Source organism: Oncorhynchus gorbuscha, linkage group LG21 (genome assembly GCF_021184085.1).
Source record: "Oncorhynchus gorbuscha isolate QuinsamMale2020 ecotype Even-year linkage group LG21, OgorEven_v1.0, whole genome shotgun sequence".
Classification (NCBI taxonomy): Eukaryota; Metazoa; Chordata; class Actinopteri; order Salmoniformes; family Salmonidae; genus Oncorhynchus; species Oncorhynchus gorbuscha.
In genome coordinates this window covers 16623930-16645190 of record NC_060193.1, presented here as the reverse complement: position 1 = coordinate 16645190, position 21261 = coordinate 16623930, and the positions used below count along the sequence as shown (strand labels likewise).

Here is a 21261-nt window from a genome sequence, read left to right as displayed (position 1 = left end):
CAGTTATAGGAAGTATAGAGCAGGGACTGCTACCATACTGCCCCGTGGTAGCAAGGGTGGCTCCTCCATTTTGGGTAAATTGTGCCCTCTACTGGGCTTCCATACCAGATTCCTTATGACATTACTGTAGTGTTATTTGTACTTAAATGAACATGCACTGTATGTAGATAATTAATAAAAATATATATTAGGACATTCTATCAGTAATCAAATAATATTATGTGTTAACTTGCACCCTAAGAACACAAACAGTGTTGACAGTGACCGGTGCCCTACAACATCAACAGAGAGAGTTGTAGTGGGGAGGCAGGCGTTGGGTGTCTACTCCCTTTCCACAAATCAGCAAGTGGCAAAAATAAGGTAGACACGATCAGATAACTTCTACTTCTTTACAGTTTTATGGCCACCACCTACTGTACTGGGTCTTCTTCTTTTATATTATGGCAGTCCATAAAGAAATGCCACAGTTGTATGCCGCCACCCACTGCCCTGGCTGTATATCTGCCCAAATACTGTAATTAACCAAATAAAACTTAACAAAATAAACAAAAACAAAACGGAATGTACTTCTTTATTCAGATTCAACTGCCAACGCCCAACTGCCTGAGAAGGAAGAACATCTTTGGAAACGATTCTTTGCAATGTTTCGACAGTGAAGTTCTGGAAACCCCAAAAAACATTCAGCAGCAAGTACTAGTATGTCCAGTTTCTTGGCCTTTTTTGTTTGTTTGTGCTGTACAATTAAACACATGCGCAATAAACACCATACAATCCACTTTCTTCACAATCAGCATATCAGTTTCCTTCAACAGTTGAACAACACTGAATTTCCACAGTGTGTTATGGCAAATATGGCATCCACTGCCATATTTTCAGCTCCCCTCGCTCCTTCACCTATTTCACGTGCCACTGTGTAGGAGACCTGCTGTATATCCCTGACCCTTGCCTCTTCATACTCCTTTACCCTAACTGGGCACTCCGGTAAATCACACACTTGATACATCTCCAAAACTTCTGTAATTACGGCAAAATAACTTCTTGGACACAAAAGCTCTCGTCACATATTTAGGCTCCCAAGTGGCGCAGTGGTCTAAGACACTGTATCTCAGTGCAAGAGGTGTCAATGCAGTACCTGGTTTGAATCCGGGCTGTATCACATCTGACCGTAATTGGGAGTCCCATAGGGTGGCGCACAATTGGCCCAGGGTAGGCCGTCATTGTAAAGAAGAATTAGTTCTTAACTGACTTGCCTAGTTAAATGTAATTTTTTAAAACATATCCCATCTTCACATGTGAGATACAGACAGGCTTTCTTCTTTTACCCCATCCACTACACGGTTCAGCCGACGTGCTCCAACTCTTCCTGGTATGCGCCTCGTAAACCACAAGGCATCCACATCCAATGCGACACCAGAGAAGACACCTTTTAACGATGCTCTGTTACAAAAATCTCCACTTCACAAGTCGATAGTTTGTCGATCCTTAATGCCTTTTCCTTCTGCTCTTTCGACACACAAAAATGAGAAACAAAACCACTTCTGGTCACTCTAACCTACTCTACCTTTCCCAATGCATCCCTTACCATCCTAGATACTTCAAACGGATCTCCCAAAAAAAGCATCATTGTCAGTGAAACTTATTCCAACCCAAAACTATACTCATGAAGAACTTTAGCCCTTTTCGTTCCATTTTCCTTTATTACTGTTTTCCACTCTTTTCCACTCCAAAAGGCACCTAAAGACTCTCAGACCATGAGAAACAATAATCTCTGGTCTGATGAAACCAAGATTGAACACTTTGGCCTGAATGCCAAGCATCACGTCTGGAGGAAACTTGGCACCATCCCTACGGTGAAGCGTAATGGTGGCAGCATCATGCCGTGGGGGTGTTTTCCAGCAGCAGGGACTGGGAGACTTGTCAGGATCGAGGCAGAGATGAACATAGCAAAGTACAGAGAGATCCTTGATGAAAACCTGCTCCAGAGAGCTCAGGGCCTCAGACTGGGGAAAAGGTTCACCTTCCAACAGGACAAAGACCCTAAGCACACAGCCAGGACAGCGTAGGAGTGGCTTCGGGACAAGTCTCTGAATGGCCTTGAGCGGCCCAGCCAGAGCCTGGAATTGAACCGGATCGAACATCTTTGGAGAGACCTGAAAATGGCTGTGCAGCTCCCCATCCAACCTGACAGAGGTTGGGGATCTGCAGAGAAGAATGGGAGAAACTCTGAAAATAACTGACATTTATGCTGAAAATGTTTAATATATTTAAAACCTTAAATCCTTTTTTTGAATTACAATTATTTCATTATCAGACAAAGTGGATGATACTGCCTCTAGAAATATTACTGCTTATACAAACTTGTTCTCCTAATAATGTGCCTTTAGAAGCGACAAGCAATTACCCAGTTAGTGTCTTCCTCATTATTGTCCACCTTGAAAGATCCATATAAATGTTCTTTTTAAATCTATAATTATATTAAATTAGAAATTGAACTTACACGTGTTTTGGTGGAGAGTCACTGCTATTTCATATCTCATGATGTTAACATCTTTCTCCGTATTTGAAAAGACAATCGACTCCTCCTTCAGAACACATTCAGCAAACTGGGAAAAAAATGTGATGGGCATTTCAGTTTTCCCCAACAAAATGAAGTTACACTTAAGATTATAATTTGCAAGTAAACAACGACACAGCTATAATATAATTTGACAGTTCTGTTTTTCCTTTTAGTCTGTACTTTCAGTAAGTTAATTGAACATTACTTATACTCTCATACTTACTTTCAAGGCAAAGACCCCACAAGAAGTAAGATGTTGTTGGCATGTGTGAGGAAGGGTACCACACGCCCATCTGTAGATATTACACCCCTTCTCTCTCAGGAATGATCTGAACATATATGTTACTAAAAGTACAGCATTTTGAAACACTTTATTGATTACAATATAAGATATGAATATCAGAGGGGAATATGAGAATGCAGGGATTCCAGCAGGGTGTGAGATGAAGTAGTCAAATCTGGAGCTCTGACAGCATCTTGGGGCATCGCTGGATGGTGTGGAGGAAGAAGCAGAATGTTCAGGTTTGGGCTGGAATGTAAATGACATATGATCTTCTGGGATTATCTAACATCTGAGAAAGGGCAGGCATTCCCTCGGATGAAGAGCATCTCTGTCTTGCTGATTATGTGCTGTCATCTAGGTGGAAATGTCACCTGTATACCTGATGTATGAAAAGAGATAAGAAATAAGTTGAGTGTCCTGTGAATATGTATATGTACTGTACACGTGTGTGTATGTGTATAAATATATTTTGTAGATATATATTTTTTAATTTCAATTATTATTATCATTATATGTGTTTTGTGGTTGAGGGGTGGTGGGTGGGGGAAGATTGATGGGGACGATGGAGGTGGTGGGGGTGCCCTATTGAGGGCGAAGGGACCTATTGGGAGGGTATTCTTCATGGAGAAACATTCAGTCATAGTTTTGTTTATTATATTATTTACATTTTTTTTCTTATTTAAAAAATATATTATTATAACAGTTTACTGTGATTATGGATATGCACTCATGTTGACTTATATATTTTTTATTTTTTATTATTATTTTATTATTACTACTGTACCTACATTCTTAAAAACTAAAACAGAAAAAGTGTTTAAAAAATGCATGAAAAGCCATAAGAGGGAAAAGCACGATGGGATGGGTGATTGAGGGATGGGTAGAGAGAACAGTAGCGGGCCCTGTAAACTATTATTGCTGAAATAACCACTTCCTTTTGTGACAAGAGTCTAATACTTCCTGTGGCACACATCAGAGGGCATGATAAGTCACCAAAATGATTCTGATGTGTGCCAGCCCCCCCCCTCCGTTAGTTGATATAGTTATTATATAGTGTCACTTTTTTTGTTTGTTCATTTAGCAAATCTTTTCTTAACTCTGCATTGTTGGTTAATGGCTTGTAACTAAGTATTTCACAGTAAGATCTACACCTGTTGTAGTCGGCGCATGCGTTGATAGAGCATCGATTCCGCCTTCACTGATCTGTCTCGTATCTCGCTAAGGGTAATGGGATAGATCAAAAGTAGTCCAGCTGCAATGGGCTGCCGTAACATTCGAAAATACTACCTAGGTGACATTGTCTGCTGAACCCCATTTCATCCTCAAAACATGCTGAATTAATCATTTACATTACATTTACATTTAAGTCATTTAGCAGACGCTCTTATCCAGAGCGACTTACAAATTGGTGCATTCACCTTATGACATCCAGTGGAACAGTCACTTTACAATAGTGCATCTAAATCTTAAAGAGGGGGGGGGGGGGGGGTGAGAGGGATTACTTATCCTATCCTAGGTATTCCTTAAAGAGGTGGGGTTTCAGGTGTCTCCGGAAGGTGGTGATTGACTCCGCTGTCCTGGCGTCGTGAGGGAGTTTGTTCCACCATTGGGGGGGCCAGAGCCAAAATGATAAAACTGTAAATAATGTTGACCTGTTTTGGTTAGGAATTTCGTATTCGCATCATCTCACATCCAGCAAAGCAGGCCTGTGCTTCAATTAGTTGTATTTCTGAAGTTTGACAATGGGCACAAAAGCTATCATAATTTGTCCAACATTAGATTGTTACTGAGCCAGTCACTGAAACGAATTTACAATGAAAGTGACTCCAAAATGACACAATACATTATTTACCGTTTAATTTCTATTAGGCAAAGAATAATCTGAAACACAACCAAAACAAAACAGCAAATGCATACAACAAATTCATAGTCACAAGCTTGATGTGGCCATTGCATGCTATGAATATGGAACCAAATACTAAATGTTCTACTACTTTAATACACATAAGTGAATTTCGACCAATACTTTTGGTCTCCTAAAATGGGGGGACAATGTACAAAAAGTACTGTAATTTCCAAATTAAAGCTGAAAATCTGCACTTTAATGAAAGAAAACAACCTAACTAAGTGACCCAAAGCCTGCAGCCCAGCGTTTTAGTGTGACTCTATTTCCTCAATATCACTGTGTGTCACGTTCTCACCTTAGTTCTTTTGTTATGTCTTTGTTTTAGTATGGTCAGGGCGTGAGTTGGGTGGGTTGTCTATGTTCTTTTTTCTATGATTTGGGATTTCTGTGTTTGGCCTGGTATGGTTCTCAATTAGAGGCAGCTGTTTATCATTGTCCCTGATTGAGAACCATACTTATGTAGCCTGGTTTCACTTTTGAGTTGTGGGTGCTTATTTCCTGTTTAGTGTTTTTGTCTTTCACCTTACGGGACTTTTCGTTTGTTATTTATTGTTTTGTTCAGTGTTCTAGTACGTCATTAAAAGCTATGAACACTTACCACGCTGCGCATTGGTCCTCCTCTCTTTCTCCCAATGACGAACGTTACACTGTGACCCCATAATGTTATAAAGTATAATAATATAGATTATGTAGGTAATATAGAAGTAGGTAATGTAGATGTAGGTAATGTATATAATGCACAGTAGATAATGTAACTAATTGTGTATGCTGAGGCTACAGTGTAAACGTGTGTTTAGTTTACGTCATTCTATTTTATCTTTGACAGTCTCACAACAAAACATCAGGGTGACATTAACACTCTGATTATGAGTCAAGTTGGCTTGTCTCCAGTACTTGCCCATCTTTCACTGTCTGTCAAACAGAGATGACACATTCCACACCTTCATCCCAAGTTGGCCGAACCGCCTACCCAAAGAGCCCATTGCAACATAAACTCCTTATACACACAGCCCATCCCACCACTAACACTGAGACTGTCTCTCTCGCACACGCACACGCACACGCACACACACACACACACACACACACACACACACACACACACACACACACACACACACACACACACACACACACACACACACACACACACACACACACACACACACACACACTATCTCTGCCATGGAGAGGGCCCTTCCCTCCCCTGTATATAAGTGGATGCAGAGGGTCCCCATACAGAGAGCCAGTAGCAGATTTCTGTGTGAGAGAGACACACTCAGCCGACTGAGGAATAATTCTACCAGTCTACTGCAACCTTCCCCTCTTCAACTTCTACAGAGGTGAGTTTAGTATTCACTGGTCACTGCAAGACCTTTAATTCGGCCCGTGTCTCCATCTCTCGATTTTGTTACATACTACAGCACCTTTACATGTTTTTCTAAATGCTAATAAAAGCCCATTTTAATGTGGGGACCTGGGGGCTTATGAAAGTCCTAAATGGAATGTTCCAGTTCCAGCATGAGAACAGAGTGCTGGTTTGAATTGTTCTTTATTCCACACTGCGATCTGGTTCAGTTTATTCCACACTGCGATCTGGTTCAGTTTATTCCACACCATGATCTGGTTCAGTTTATTCCACACTGCGATCTGGTTCAGTTTATTCCACACCATGATCTGGTTCAGTTTATTCCACACCGTGATCTGGTTCAGTTTATTCCACACTGTGATCTGGTTCAGTTTATTCCACACTGTGATCTGGTTCAGTTTATTCCACACTGTGATCTGGTTCAGTTTATTCCGCACAGTGATCTGGTTCAGTTTATTCCACATTGTGATCTGGTTCAGTTTATTCCACACTGTGATCTGGTTCAGTTTATTCCACACCGTGATCTGGTTCAGTTTATTCCACATTGTGATCTGGTTCAGTTTATTCCACACTGTGATCTGGTTCAGTTTATTCCACACCGTGATCTGGTTCAGTTTATTCCACACTGTGATCTGGTTCAGTTTATTCCACACTGTGATCTGGTTCAGTTTATTCCACACTGTGATCTGGTTCAGTTTATTCCACACTGTGATCTGGTTCAGTTTATTCCACACTGTGATCTGGTTCAGTTTATTCCACACCGTGATCTGGTTCAGTTTATTCCACACCGTGATCTGGTTCAGTTTATTCCACACCGTGATCTGGTTCAGTTTATTCCACACTGTGATCTGGTTCAGTTTATTCCACACTGTGATCTGGTTCAGTTTATTCCACACTGTGATCTGGTTCAGTTTATTCCACACTGTGATCTGGTTCAGTTTATTCCACACTGTGATCTGGTTCCACACTGTGATCTGGTTCAGTTTATTCCACACTGTGATCTGGTTCAGTTTATTCCACACTGTGATCTGGTTCAGTTTATTCCACACCGTGATCTGGTTCAGTTTATTCCACACTGTGATCTGGTTCAGTTTATTCCACACTGTGATCTGGTTCAGTTTATTCCACACTGTGATCTGGTTCAGTTTATTCCACACCGTGATCTGGTTCAGTTTATTCCACACTGTGATCTGGTTCAGTTTATTCCACACTGTGATCTGGTTCAGTTTATTCCACACTGTGATCTGGTTCAGTTTATTCCACACTGTGATCTGGTTCAGTTTATTCCACACTGTGATCTGGTTCAGTTTATTCCACACTGTGATCTGGTTCAGTTTATTCCACACCGTGATCTGGTTCAGTTTATTCCACACTGTGATCTGGTTCAGTTTATTCCACACTGTGATCTGGTTCAGTTTATTCCACACTGTGATCTGGTTCAGTTTATTCCACACCGTGATCTGGTTCAGTTTATTCCACACTGTGATCTGGTTCAGTTTATTCCACACTGTGATCTGGTTCAGTTTATTCCACACCGTGATCTGGTTCAGTTTATTCCACACTGTGATCTGGTTCAGTTTATTCCACACTGTGATCTGGTTCAGTTTATTCCACACTGTGATCTGGTTCAGTTTATTCCACACTGTGATCTGGTTCAGTTTATTCCACACTGTGATCTGGTTCAGTTTATTCCACACCGTGATCTGGTTCAGTTTATTCCACACTGTGATCTGGTTCAGTTTATTCCACACTGTGATCTGGTTCAGTTTATTCCACACTGTGATCTGGTTCAGTTTATTCCACACTGTGATCTGGTTCAGTTTATTCCACACTGTGATCTGGTTCAGTTTATTCCACACTGTGATCTGGTTCAGTTTATTCCACACTGTGATCTGGTTCAGTTTATTCCACACTGTGATCTGGTTCAGTTTATTCCACACTGTGATCTGGTTCAGTTTATTCCACACTGTGATCTGGTTCAGTTTATTCCACACTGTGATCTGGTTCAGTTTATTCCACACTGTGATCTGGTTCAGTTTATTCCACACTGTGATCTGGTTCAGTTTATTCCACACTGTGATCTGGTTCAGTTTATTCCACACTGTGATCTGGTTCAGTTTATTCCACACTGTGATCTGGTTCAGTTTATTCCACACTGTGATCTGGTTCAGAATCAGGATTATTTGATGCTTCTGCATCTTTTTCTTTTCCTTTACTTTGGCATTTGGTTATAAAATGCTGTTACACTATTAATGCAGGAGTCACGTTTGCACAAGTGTGTATATTTAATGCATGTACACACCACACTACATACAACTGTATGGGGACCTTTTTGTAGTTCAAAGGCATGGCGCGAAGTGGAAAAAATTATATAAAGCTGGTTATGATCTGACAGCATGACTACATTTGAAAAATGTCCTCAACAATGTGCTTCATAAAGAGAACTTGATGTATTGCTTAGTTTATTTTTTAAAAATAATCAGCTCCTTATAACACACATTGTTGAAGAAAAGTTTCAAACTAAATCACACTGTGAGATTATAATGAGGTTCACGGTATTTTTTTAAAAATGTAGCCCAGTATATAGTATATATATATATATATATATATATAGTATATAGTATATATACAGTATATCTATGGTATAATCCATTGATTTATGGCTGAAAATAGTAATATCCTGCAGCATTTCCACAACAAATAGGCATAGTCCCAAAGAACATCTCTAAAACCTGTGGTGATGTTGTTTCTACAGAATGCACTCTAAATGCACACAAAAATGCTGGGTTGTTTGGTTGACACAAATGCTGTTCGGTTGACATAAACCCCAAACCTGTCTCCTGGACAAGCACAGCACACGCCCATGACATAACGACTCCATTCTCAAATAGGTGTTTGTGCCACAAAGCTGCATGGCGTATGCTGTGCCATACTAACATTTTATGAAAACAACCATTGTGTATTGAATTATTAAAACTCTTGCATACTCGTTTCAATAAAACCCACCCCCCCTCCTCCCAATCTATAATAAACAGGCTGTGAAAGTAAAGACCCCCAGGGGGGGGGGGGGGTTGGGTGAGGGGGATCTTTATCTTAATGCTGCTTTATCAAATCAAATGTTATTTGTCACATGTGCCGAATACAACCTTACAGTGAAATGCTTACTTTACAAGCCCTAAACCAACCATGCAGTTTTAAGAAAAAATACATTAAAAATAAATAAATAAAAGTAACAAATAATTAAAGAGCAGCAGTAAAATAACAATAGCAAGGCTATATGAAAGGGGGTACAGAGTCAATGTGTGTGGGGGGAACTAGTTAGTAGGTAATTGAGGTAATATGTACATGTAGGTAGAGTTATTAAAGTGACTATGCACAGATAATAACAGAGAGTAGCAGCAGCGTAAATAGTGTGGGTAGCCATTTGATTAGATGTTCAGGAGTCTTATGGCTTATAATAATAATAATAATATATGCCATTTAGCAGACGCTTTTATCCAAAGCGACTTACAGTCATGTGTGCATACATTCTACGTATGGGTGGTCCCGGGAATCGAACCCACTACCCTGGCTTGGGGGCAGAAGCTGTTTAGAAGCCTCTTGGACCTAGACTTGGCGCTCTGGTACAGCTTGCCGTGTGGTAGCAGACAGAACAGTTTATGACTAGGGTGGCTGGAGTCTTTGACCATTTTTAGGGTCTTCCTCTGACACCGCCTGGTATAGAGGTCCTGGATGGCTGGAAGCTTGGCCCCAGTGATGTACTGGGCCGTACGCACTACCCTCTATAGTGTCTTTCAGTCGGAGGCCGAGCAGTTGCCATACCAGGTAGTGATGCAACCAGTCAGGATGCTCTCGATGGTGCAGCTGTAGAACCTTTTGAGGATCTGAGAACTCATGCCAAATCATTTCAGTCTCCTGAGGGGGAATAGGTTTTGTCGTGCCCTCTTCACGACTGTCTTGGTGTGCTTGGACCATGTTAGTTTGTTGGTGATGTGGACACCAAGGAACTTGAAGCTCTCAACCTGCTCCACTACAGCCCTGTCGATGAGAATGGGGACGTGCTCGGTCATCCTTTTCCTGTCGACCACAATCATCTCCTTGTCTTGATGTCGTTGAGGCACCACATGGCCAGATCTCTGACTTCCTCCCTATGGGCTCTCTCGTCATTGTCGGTGATTAGGCGTACCACTGTTGTGTCATTGGCAAACTTAAGGATGGTGTTGGAGTCGTGCCTGGATGTGCATGTCATGAGTGAACAGGGAGTACAGGAGGTTACTGAGCACGCACCCCTGTGGGGCCCCCGTGTTGAGGATCAGCATGGTGGATGTGTTGTCACCTTCCCTTACCACCTGGGGTCGGCTCGTCAGGAAGTCCAGCATCCAGTTGCAGAGGGAGGTGTTTAGTCCCAGGGTCCTTAGCTTCGTGATGAGCTTTGAGGGCACTATGGTGTTAAATGCTGAGCTGTAGTCAACGAATAGCATTCTCACATAGGTGTTCCTTTTGTCCAGGTGTGAAAGCGCAGTGTGGAGTGCAATAGAGATTGCATCATCTGTGGATGAGAGACTTAATTTACTTCCATGGTTTTGATGTTAGTCCCTATTAGATGGAACTCAGAATAACAGAACGCCAAAACAAACAACACAAAAATGTTTGACTTTGCCAACCGCTTTTTGGAATTGCGCCCCCGTTTTATTTATACAGCACATAAATAAACAACAAGACAAAAACAAACACAGGCTCCTCTCAGTGAAACCACAAAGCATTTCATACCTAAGTTTGCTGATCTACTCACTGATATGCAAATATTTTTATATATATATATACACGTGGCTTGTGTTAAAGTTTGCGTGTGTCTCGTCCAGCTCTGTACTCACGTTCACTACAGCTGCCATAACTCAATGTGAAACAGATGGTTGTCGGAACAGTTAATCCCTTAGCATCCACAGTACAACTGTCCTCTCAAAGGGTTAGCTGAATATGAATGGAGTTGTCAGTGATATGCTACCATGGATGGAATTCAGGACCGGTGTTCATTAAGCATCTCAGATTGCTGATCTGGGATCAGATCCCCTCCTGCCCATTTAATATTATTCTTTATGAACTTCTGAACTGTTCTGCGGTATATTATAACATTATCACTCTGTCTGTCTGTCTGCCTGCCTGTCTGCCTGTGTGTCTGCCTGTCTGTCTGTCCGTCCGTCCATCTGAATGTGTCCCAGGCCTGTGAGGTGACATTTCAGCGCTTGTACCATGTCTAACCCGGAGCCCGCAGCCCAGCCACCACCCCAGGTGTCCCACCGCGGCCGCAGCGCTGCCCCCATCGCCAGCTCCAATGCAGAGGGGGAGGAGGTGCCTGAGTTCGATTCTTTCGGCATAATTGGACCCCGAGGACCTCCTCCACTCAGGGGTGAGGAGGAGAATGAGCTCGTGTGTGTGTGTGTGTGTGTGTGTGTGTGTGTGTGTGTGTGTGTGTGTGTGTGTGTGTGTGTGTGTGTGTGTGTGTGTGTGTGTGTGTGTGTGTGTGTGTGTGTGTGTGTGTGTGTGTGTGTGTGTGTGTGTGTGAGGAGGATTAGGAGGCACTGTGTGTGTGCCCCCTCAGATGTGTGCGGTTTTAAAACAAATACTATAGCCACCTAGCAATTTTATGAAGTTTGCTTTAGCTAGCCCAGATAGGTTCCCAATCTCCTAACTAGCTACCAAGAAGACATTTCAGGCTATCAATCAAGTTAGAGTAGCTAGCTTGTCTAACTATCTTAGCTGGCATGCCTGCTGGCAAGGTTGGTAGACTTTAGAAAAGAAAGCAATAAATAAATGTACTGAACAAGAGTCACATTCCTTTCAATATTTTACCCAGATTTGAGCAGAGATGCAGAAAACCCTTTTCTTTTTTATATATTATATATATATATTTTTAAAGAACCAACAGTCAGGAGGACACAGACAGCACAAGAGGTATGCATAGATATTCTGAAATATATACATATTATTTACTTAAAATTAAGCATAACTGTCATGCGGGTGAAAGAGGACCCAAAAGCGACTTAACAGAAACAGAGTTTATTTCAGTCCAAAACGGAATAACAGAAATCCTCTAGACTTGTAGAGGGGAAACAACTGGAGAAGCGGCCACAGACTGCAGGTCGCTTCGGGTAGGCGCAGGCCGTAGCCGACAGAGACACCTGCTCACACGCAGCATCTGATGAAGGCAAAAAACACGACAGGACAGGGCGATACACAATCACGGCAAAAACACGACAGGACAGGGCGAAACGCAATCACAGCATGGTGAATACAATACAAGGAACCGACGGGACAGGAACGGATCACAAAGGAATAAATAGGGACTCTAATCAGGGGAAAGGATCGGGAACAGGTGTGGGAAGACTAAATGATGATTAGGGGAATAGGAACAGCTGGGAGCAGGGACGGAACGATAGAGAGAAGAGAGAGCGAGAGAGTGAGAGAGGGAGGGGGAGAGAGAGGGATAGAAGGAGGGAAAGAACCAAATAAGACCAGCAGAGGGAAACGAATAGCATGGGGAGCACAGGGACAAGACATGATAATAAATGACAAACATGACAGTACCCCCCACTCACCGAGCGCCTCCTGGCGCACTCGAGGAGGAATCCTGGCGGCAACGGAGGAAATCATCGATGAGTGAACGGTCCAGCACGTCCCGAGACGGAACCCAACTCCTCTCCTCAGGACCGTAACCCTCCCAATCCACTAGGTATTGGTGACCCCGTCCCCGAGAACGCATGTCCATAATCTTATGTACCTTGTAAATAGGTGCGCTCTCGACAAGGACGGGAGGGGGGAGGGAAGACGAACGGGGGTGCGAAGAAAGGGCTTAACACAGGAGACATGGAAGACAGGATGGACGCGACGAAGATGTCGCGGAAGAAGCAGTCGCACAGCGACAGGATTGACGACCTGGGAGACACGGAACGGACCAATGAACCGCGGAGTCAACTTACGAGAAGCTGTCGTAAGAGGAAGGTTGCGAGTGGAAAGCCACACTCTCTGGCCGCAACAATACCTTGGACTCTTAATCCTGCGTTTATTGGCGGCTCTCACCGTCTGTGCCCTGTAACGGCAAAGTGCAGACCTCACCCTCCTCCAGGTGCGCTCACAACGTTGGACAAACGCTTGAGCGGAGGGAACGCTGGACTCGGCAAGCTGGGATGAGAACAGAGGAGGCTGGTAACCCAGACTACTCTGAAACGGAGATAACCCGGTAGCAGACGAAGGAAGCGAATTGTGAGCGTATTCTGCCCAGGGGAGCTGTTCTGCCCAAGACGCAGGGTTTCTGAAAGAAAGGCTGCGTAGTATGCGACCAATCGTCTGATTGGCCCTCTCTGCTTGACCGTTAGACTGGGGATGAAACCCGGAAGAGAGACTGACGGACGCACCAATCAAACGACAGAACTCCCTCCAAAACTGTGACGTGAATTGCGGGCCTCTGTCTGAAACGGCGTCTAACGGGAGGCCATGAATTCTGAATACATTCTCAATAATGATTTGTGCCGTCTCCTTAGCGGAAGGAAGTTTAGCGAGGGGAATGAAATGTGCCGCCTTAGAGAACCTATCGACAACCGTCAGAATCACAGTCTTCCCCGCAGACAAAGGCAGACCGGTAATGAAGTCTAAGGCAATGTGAGACCATGGTCGAGAAGGAATGGGGAGCGGTCTGAGACGACCGGCAGGAGGAGAGTTACCCGACTTAGTCTGCGCGCAGTCCGAACAAGCAGCCACGAAACGGCGCGTGTCACGCTCCTGAGTCGGCCACCAAAAGCGCTGGCGAATAGACGCAAGAGTGCCTCGAACACCGGGATGACCCGCTAACTTGGCAGAGTGAGCCCACTGAAGAACAGCCAGACGAGTGGAAACAGGAACGAAAAGGAGGTTACTAGGACAAGCGCGCGGCGACGCAGTGTGCGTGAGTGCTTGCTTAACCTGTCTTTCAATTCCCCAGACTGTTAACCCGACAACACGCCCATAAGGAAGAATCCCCTCGGGATCAGTAGAAGCCACAGAAGAACTAAACAGACGGGATAAGGCATCAGGCTTGGTGTTCTTGCTACCCGGACGGTAAGAAATCACAAACTCGAAACGAGCGAAAAACAACGCCCAACGAGCTTGACGGGCATTAAGTCGTTTGGCAGAACGGATGTACTCAAGGTTCTTATGGTCTGTCCAAACGACAAAAGGAACGGTCGCCCCCTCCAACCACTGTCGCCATTCGCCTAGGGCTAAGCGGATGGCGAGCAGTTCACGGTTACCCACATCATAGTTGCGCTCAGATGGCGACAGGCGATGAGAAAAATAAGCGCAAGGATGAACCTTATCGTCAGACTGAAAGCGCTGGGATAGAATGGCTCCCACGCCTACCTCTGAAGCGTCAACCTCGACAATGAATTGTCTAGTGACGTCAGGAGTAACGAGGATAGGAGCGGACGTAAAACGTTCTTTTAGAAGATCAAAAGCTCCCTGGGCGGAACCGGACCACTTAAAACACGTCTTGACAGAAGTAAGAGCTGTGAGAGGGGCAGCAACTTGACCGAAATTACGAATGAAACGCCGATAGAAATTAGCGAAACCTAAAAAGCGCTGCAACTCGACACGTGACCTTGGAACGGGCCAATCACTGACAGCTTGGACCTTAGCGGAATCCATCTGAATGCCTTCAGCGGAAATAACGGAACCGAGAAAAGTAACGGAGGAGACATGAAAAGAGCACTTCTCAGCCTTTACGTAGAGACAATTCTCTAAAAGGCGCTGTAGAACACGTCGAACGTGCTGAACATGAATCTCGAGTGACGGAGAAAAAATCAGGATATCGTCAAGATAGACAAAAACAAAAATGTTCAGCATGTCTCTCAGAACATCATTAACTAATGCCTGAAAAACAGCTGGCGCATTGGCGAGACCGAACGGCAGAACCCGGTACTCAAAATGCCCTAACGGAGTGTTAAACGCCGTTTTCCACTCGTCCCCCTCTCTGATGCGCACGAGATGGTAAGCGTTACGAAGGTCCAACTTAGTAAAGCACCTGGCTCCCTGCAGAATCTCGAAGGCTGATGACATAAGGGGAAGCGGATAACGATTCTTAACCGTTATGTCATTCAGCCCTCGATAATCCACGCAGGGGCGCAGAGTACCGTCCTTCTTTTTAACAAAAAGAACCCCGCCCCGGCCGGAGAAGAAGAAGGCACTATGGTACCGGCGTCAAGAGACACAGACAAATAATCCTCGAGAGCCTTACGTTCGGGAGCCGACAGAGAGTATAGTCTACCTCGAGGAGGAGTGGTCCCCGGAAGGAGATCAATACTACAATCATACGACCGGTGAGGAGGAAGGGAGTTGGCTCGGGACCGACTGAAGACCGTGCGCAGATCATGATATTCCTCCGGCACTCCTGTCAAATCGCCAGGTTCCTCCTGAGAAGTAGGGACAGAAGAAACGGGAGGGATGGCAGACATTAAACACTTCACATGACAAGAAACGTTCCAGGATAGGATAGAATTACTAGACCAATTAATAGAAGGATTATGACATACTAGCCAGGGATGACCCAAAACAACAGGTGTAAACGGTGAACGGAAAATCAAAAAAGAAATAGTCTCACTGTGGTTACCAGATACTGTGAGAGTTAAAGGTAGTGTCTCAAATTTGATACTGGGAAGATGACTACCATCTAAGGCAAACATGGGCGTAGGCCTGTCTAACGGTCTGAAAGGAATGCTATGTTTCCGAACCCATGCTTCGTCCATGAAACAACCCTCAGCCCCAGAGTCGATCAAAGCACTGCATGTAGCACCCGAACCGGTCCAGCGTAGATGGACCGACATAGTAGTACAAGATCTAGATGAAGGGACCTGAGTAGTAGCGCTCACCAGTAGCCCTCCGCTTACTGATGGGCTCTGGCCTCTTACTGGACATGAATTAACAAAATGTCCAGCAACTCCGCAATAGAGGCACAGGCGGTTGGTGATCCTCCGTTCCCTCTCCTTATTCGAGATGCGAATCCCTCCCAGCTGCATGGGCTCAGTCTCAAAGCCAGAGAGGGGAGATGGTTGCGATGCGGAGCAGGGAAACACCGTTGATGCGAGCTCTCTTCCACGAGCCCGGTGACGAAGATCTACCCGTCGTTCTATGCGGATGGCGAGAGCAATCAAAGAATCCACATCTGATGGAACCTCCCGGGAGAGAATCTCATCCTTAACCACTGCGTGGAGTCCCTCCAGAAAACGAGCGAGCAGCGCCGGCTCGTTCCACTCACTAGAGGCAGCAAGAGTGCGAAACTCAATGGAATAATCCGTTATGGACCGTTCACCTTGGCATAAGGAAGCCAGGGCCCTAGAAGCCTCCCCACCAAAAACTGAACGGTCAAAAACCCGAATCATCTCCTCTTTAAAGTTCTGGAATTTGTTAGAGCAATCAGCCCTTGCCTCCCAGATAGCTGTGCCCCATTCTCGAGCCCGGCCAGTAAGGAGTGAAATGACGTAAGCAACCCGAGCTCTCTCTCTAGAGTATGTGTTGGGTTGGAGAGAGAACACAATCTCACACTGCGTGAGAAAGGAGCGGCACTCAGTGGGCTGCCCGGAGTAGCAAGGTGGGTTATTAACCCTAGGTTCTGGAGGCTCGGCAGGCCAGGAAGTAACAGGTGGCACGAGACGTAGACTCTGGAACTGTCCAGAGAGGTCGGAAACCTGAGCAGCCAGGTTCTCCACGGCATGGCGAGCAGCAGACAATTCCTGCTCGTGTCTGCCGAGCATGGCTCCTTGGATCTCGACGGCAGTGTAACGAGCGTCTGAAGTCGCTGGGTCCATTCCTTGGTCGGTTCCTTCTGTCATGCGGGTGAAAGAGGACCCAAAAGCGACTTAACAGAAACAGAGTTTATTTCAGTCCAAAACGGAATAACAGAAATCCTCTAGACTTGTAGAGGGAAACAACTGGAGAAGCGGCCACAGACTGCAGGTCGCCTGGGTAGGCGCAGGCCGTAGCCGACAGAGACACCTGCTCACACGCAGCATCTGATGAAGGCAAAAAACACGACAGGACAGGGCGATACACAATCACGGCAAAAACACGACAGGACAGGGCGAAACGCAATCACAGCATGGTGAATACAATACAAGGAACCGACGGGACAGGAACGGATCACAAAGGAATAAATAGGGACTCTAATCAGGGGAAAGGATCGGGAACAGGTGTGGGAAGACTAAATGATGATTAGGGGAATAGGAACAGCTGGGAGCAGGGACGGAACGATAGAGAGAAGAGAGAGCGAGAGAGTGAGAGAGGGAGGGGGAGAGAGAGGGATAGAAGGAGGGAAAGAACCAAATAAGACCAGCAGAGGGAAACGAATAGCATGGGGAGCACAGGGACAAGACATGATAATAAATGACAAACATGACAATAACGATTATGGCTCTAGATTACAGGAATGAGCTGTTTCAGGTGTTTGAAAAATGCAAAATTCTCAAATTTATGGATGTGGGGTGGCATAGCCCCACATTCGGACCACTTCGAACAATAGTTCCCACTCTTAATGTGGGGTCTTAATTTGAGTAAATTTGCTACTGCAAGAAAATAATCCTGCAGCAACAGGAAATGTGAATTATGTGGATTATAAATAATTGACATTTTGGAAATTACAAACTTTCAGAAGCCTTTTTAAATCTCAAATACACTTCAATCGATTACAGGCTTAACCGAATGACAACAAAGATTGAATAGTTTGGGGTATGGCCTCGTCTCACAGGAATGCTCCTTGGAGCCAGATAATGATGACAGGTTGCCCTATGCTAGTGAATCAACATGAACACTCCCATATAAATACCTGCTATGCTTATGAGGTAACATTATAAACGCTACCACATTTGACATTTCCCACGCATCCTGCGTCTGTGTTTCAACTGTATCCCATATAGCCATAAATGTAGGGCCCAGAATTTTCCATGACCACCTAACTTGACCAGGAAAAACTCAGGCCCAAGTTATTATGACAAAAGACAGTAATTTCGGTCTTCTTCAAGTCTCTCCTCTTCCCTTATACACTTATATATTCTCTCCCTCTCTCTCCGTCCCCCCCTCTCCCACCACCCTCTCTCTCTCCCACCCCCCTCTATCTCTCCCGCCCGTGCCATCTCTCTCTCTCCTGCCCCCCGCTCTCTCACCCCCGCTCTCCCACCCCCTCTCTCCCGCTCTCTCTCTCCTCCGCTCTCCCGCCCCCTCTCTCTCTCTCTCTCACCCGCTCTCCCGCTCCTCTCTCTTTCTCACCCGTTCTCCCACCCCTCTCTCCCGCCCCCTCGGTCTCACTCCCGCCACCTCTCTCCCACTCTCCTGCGCCCTTTCTCTCTCTCTCTCGCCCATCTCTCTCTCTCTTTCCCATCTCTCTCTCACTCTCCCTCTCTCTCTCGCTCCCTCCCTCCCCTTCTCCCTCCCTCCAGAGTTCTTGGACATCTGGGACGTGAACATGCTGCGGAGGCCAGATGAGGTCAATACGCCACAGCACAGCACACACCTGTATGCCAGTGACCACCTCATCATCCGTAGGGGCCAGGAGTTCCAGCTCAAGGTGACCTTTGACCGTCCTTACAAACCCTCCGATGATCAGTTTGCTGTGGAGTTCGTCATTGGTGAGATAAATAAACCCCCACCTAAAAAGCTTCCCAGAATCAAAAACATCTCACTCTGTATGCATAGTTACTAGTTTAGAAGCGGTTCAAAAGTAATGTCATGAAATAAATATACACTTTTAAATGCTCCTGCAGTTTTTAATCTAACAGTTTGAAACATAATCAAACTAAGGAGGGATTCAACAGTGTGCATGTAGTACTGTATTTATCTTTCTTTCTTGAATCAGTGGTTAGGCTTACCATAGCTCTCGTCCAGGGTTTACCATAGCTCTCGTCCAGGGTTTACCGTAGCTCTAGTCCAGGGTGTTACCGTAGCTCTAGTCCAGGGTTTACCGTAGCTCTCGTCCAGGGTTTACCATAGCTCTCGTCCAGGGTTTACCATAGCTCTAGTCCAGGGTTTACCGTAGCTCTAGTCCAGGGTGTTACCATAGCTCTAGTCCAGGGTTTACCGTAGCTCTAGTCCAGGGTGTTACCATAGCTCTCGTCCAGGGTTTACCATAGCTCTAGTCCAGGGTTTACCGTAGCTCTAGTCCAGGGTGTTACCATAGCTCTCGTCCAGGGTTTACCATAGCTCTAGTCCAGGGTTTACCGTAGCTCTAGTCCAGGGTGTTACTGTAGCTCTCGTCCAGGGTTTACCATAGCTCTCGTCCAGGGTTTACCATAGCTCTAGTCCAGGGTTTACCGTAGCTCTAGTCCAGGGTGTTACTGTAGCTCTCGTCCAGGGTTTACCATAGCTCTAGTCCAGGGTGTTACCATAGCTCTAGTCCAGGGTAATACCTTAGCTCTTGTCCAGGGTGTTACCATATCTCTAGTCCAGGGTGTTACCGTTGCTCTAGTCCAGGGTGTTACCATAGCTCTAGTCCAGGGTGTTACCATAGCTCTAGTCCAGGGTGTTACCATAGCTCTAGTCCAGGGTAATACCTTAGCTCTTGTCCAGGGTGTTACCATATCTCTAGTCCAGGGTGTTACCGTTGCTCTAGTCCAGGGTGTTACCATAGCTCTAGTCCAGGGTGTTACCGTAGCTCTAGTCCAGGGTAATACCCTAGCTCTAGTCCAGGGTGTTACCGTAGCTCTAGTCCAGGGTGTTACCGTTGCTCTAGTCCAGGGTGTTACCATAGCTCTAGTCCAGGGTAATACCCTAGCTCTTGTCGAGGGTGTTACCATATCTCTAGTCCAGGGTGTTACCGTTGCTCTTGTCCAGGGTGTTACCATATCTCTAGTCCAGGGTGTTACCGTTGCTCTAGTCCAGGGTGTTACCATAGCTCTAGTCCAGGGTGTTACCGTAGCTCTAGTCCAGGGTAATACCTTAGCTCTTGTCGAGGGTGTTACCGTAGCTCTAGTCCAGGGTGTTACCGTTGCTCTAGTCCAGGGTGTTACCATAGCTCTAGTCCAGGGTAATACCCTAGCTCTTGTCGAGGGTGTTACCATATCTCTTGTCCAGGGTGTTACCATATCTCTAGTCCAGGGTGTTACCGTTGCTCTAGTCCAGGGTGTTACCATAGCTCTAGTCCAGGGTGTTACCGTAGCTCTAGTCCAGGGTAATACCTTAGCTCTTGTCCAGGGTGTTACCGTAGCTCTAGTCCAGGGTAATACCCTAGCTCTTGTCGAGGGTGTTACCATATCTCTAGTCCAGGGTATTGCCATGGCTTTAGTCCAGGGTGTTACCATGTCTCTAGTACCACATCTCTAGTCCAGGGTGTTACCATGTCTCTAGTCCAGGGTGTTACCGTAGCTCTAGTCCAGGGTAATACCCTAGCTCTTGTCGAGGGTGTTACCATATCTCTAGTCCAGGGTATTGCCATGGCTTTAGTCCAGGGTGTTACCATGTCTCTAGTACCACATCTCTAGTCCAGGGTGTTACCATGTCTCTAGTCCAGGGTGTTACCGTAGCTCTAGTCCAGGGTAATACCCTAGCTCTTGTCGAGGGTGTTACCATATCTCTAGTCCAGGGTGTTACCGTTGCTCTAGTCCAGGGTGTTACCATAGCTCTAGTCCAGGGTGTTACCGTAGCTCTAGTCCAGGGTGTTACCATAGCTCTAGTCCAGGGTAATACCCTAGCTCTTGTCGAGGGTGTTACCATATCTCTAGTCCAGGGTATTGCCATGGCTTTAGTCCAGGGTGTTACCATGTCTCTAGTACCACATCTCTAGTCCAGGGTGTTACCATGTCTCTAGTACCACATCTCTAGTCCAGGGTGTTACCATAGCTTAATGCGAAGGCTCGGTGTAAGGTGAAGTTGCTGATCTGGGGTCAGTTTTGCATACTCCCCACTAATGGTTAAAGGTCCAAAGCAGCCATTTGTATCTCAATATCAAATCATTTCTGGGTAACAATGAAGTACCATACTATGATTGTTTTCAATTAAAAATGTTTTTTAAAAACTACAAAATAGCTTCTCAGCAAAGAATAATTTCTCAAACAAGAATTTTGCTAGAACTGTCTGGGAGTGGTCTGAGTGGGGAGGGGAAAACTGAAAATGAGCTGTTATTGGTAGAGAGGTTT

General features: G+C 45.3%; 1 protein-coding gene across 1 annotated transcript in view; it reads left to right on the top strand.

Annotated features, from left to right (window-relative positions):
• Window positions 1-5982: 5982 nt before the first annotated feature.
• The window catches only part of LOC124008619 (coagulation factor XIII A chain-like), a 31962-nt gene continuing 16683 nt past the window's right edge, over window positions 5983-21261 (top strand). Inside the window, exons 1-3 of the mRNA XM_046320030.1 lie at window positions 5983-6089; window positions 11335-11522; window positions 18571-18759. Of these exons, the coding sequence (XP_046175986.1) occupies window positions 11366-11522; window positions 18571-18759 (346 nt within the window). The 5' untranslated portion in view covers window positions 5983-6089; window positions 11335-11365. The remainder of the gene's footprint in view (window positions 6090-11334; window positions 11523-18570; window positions 18760-21261) is intronic.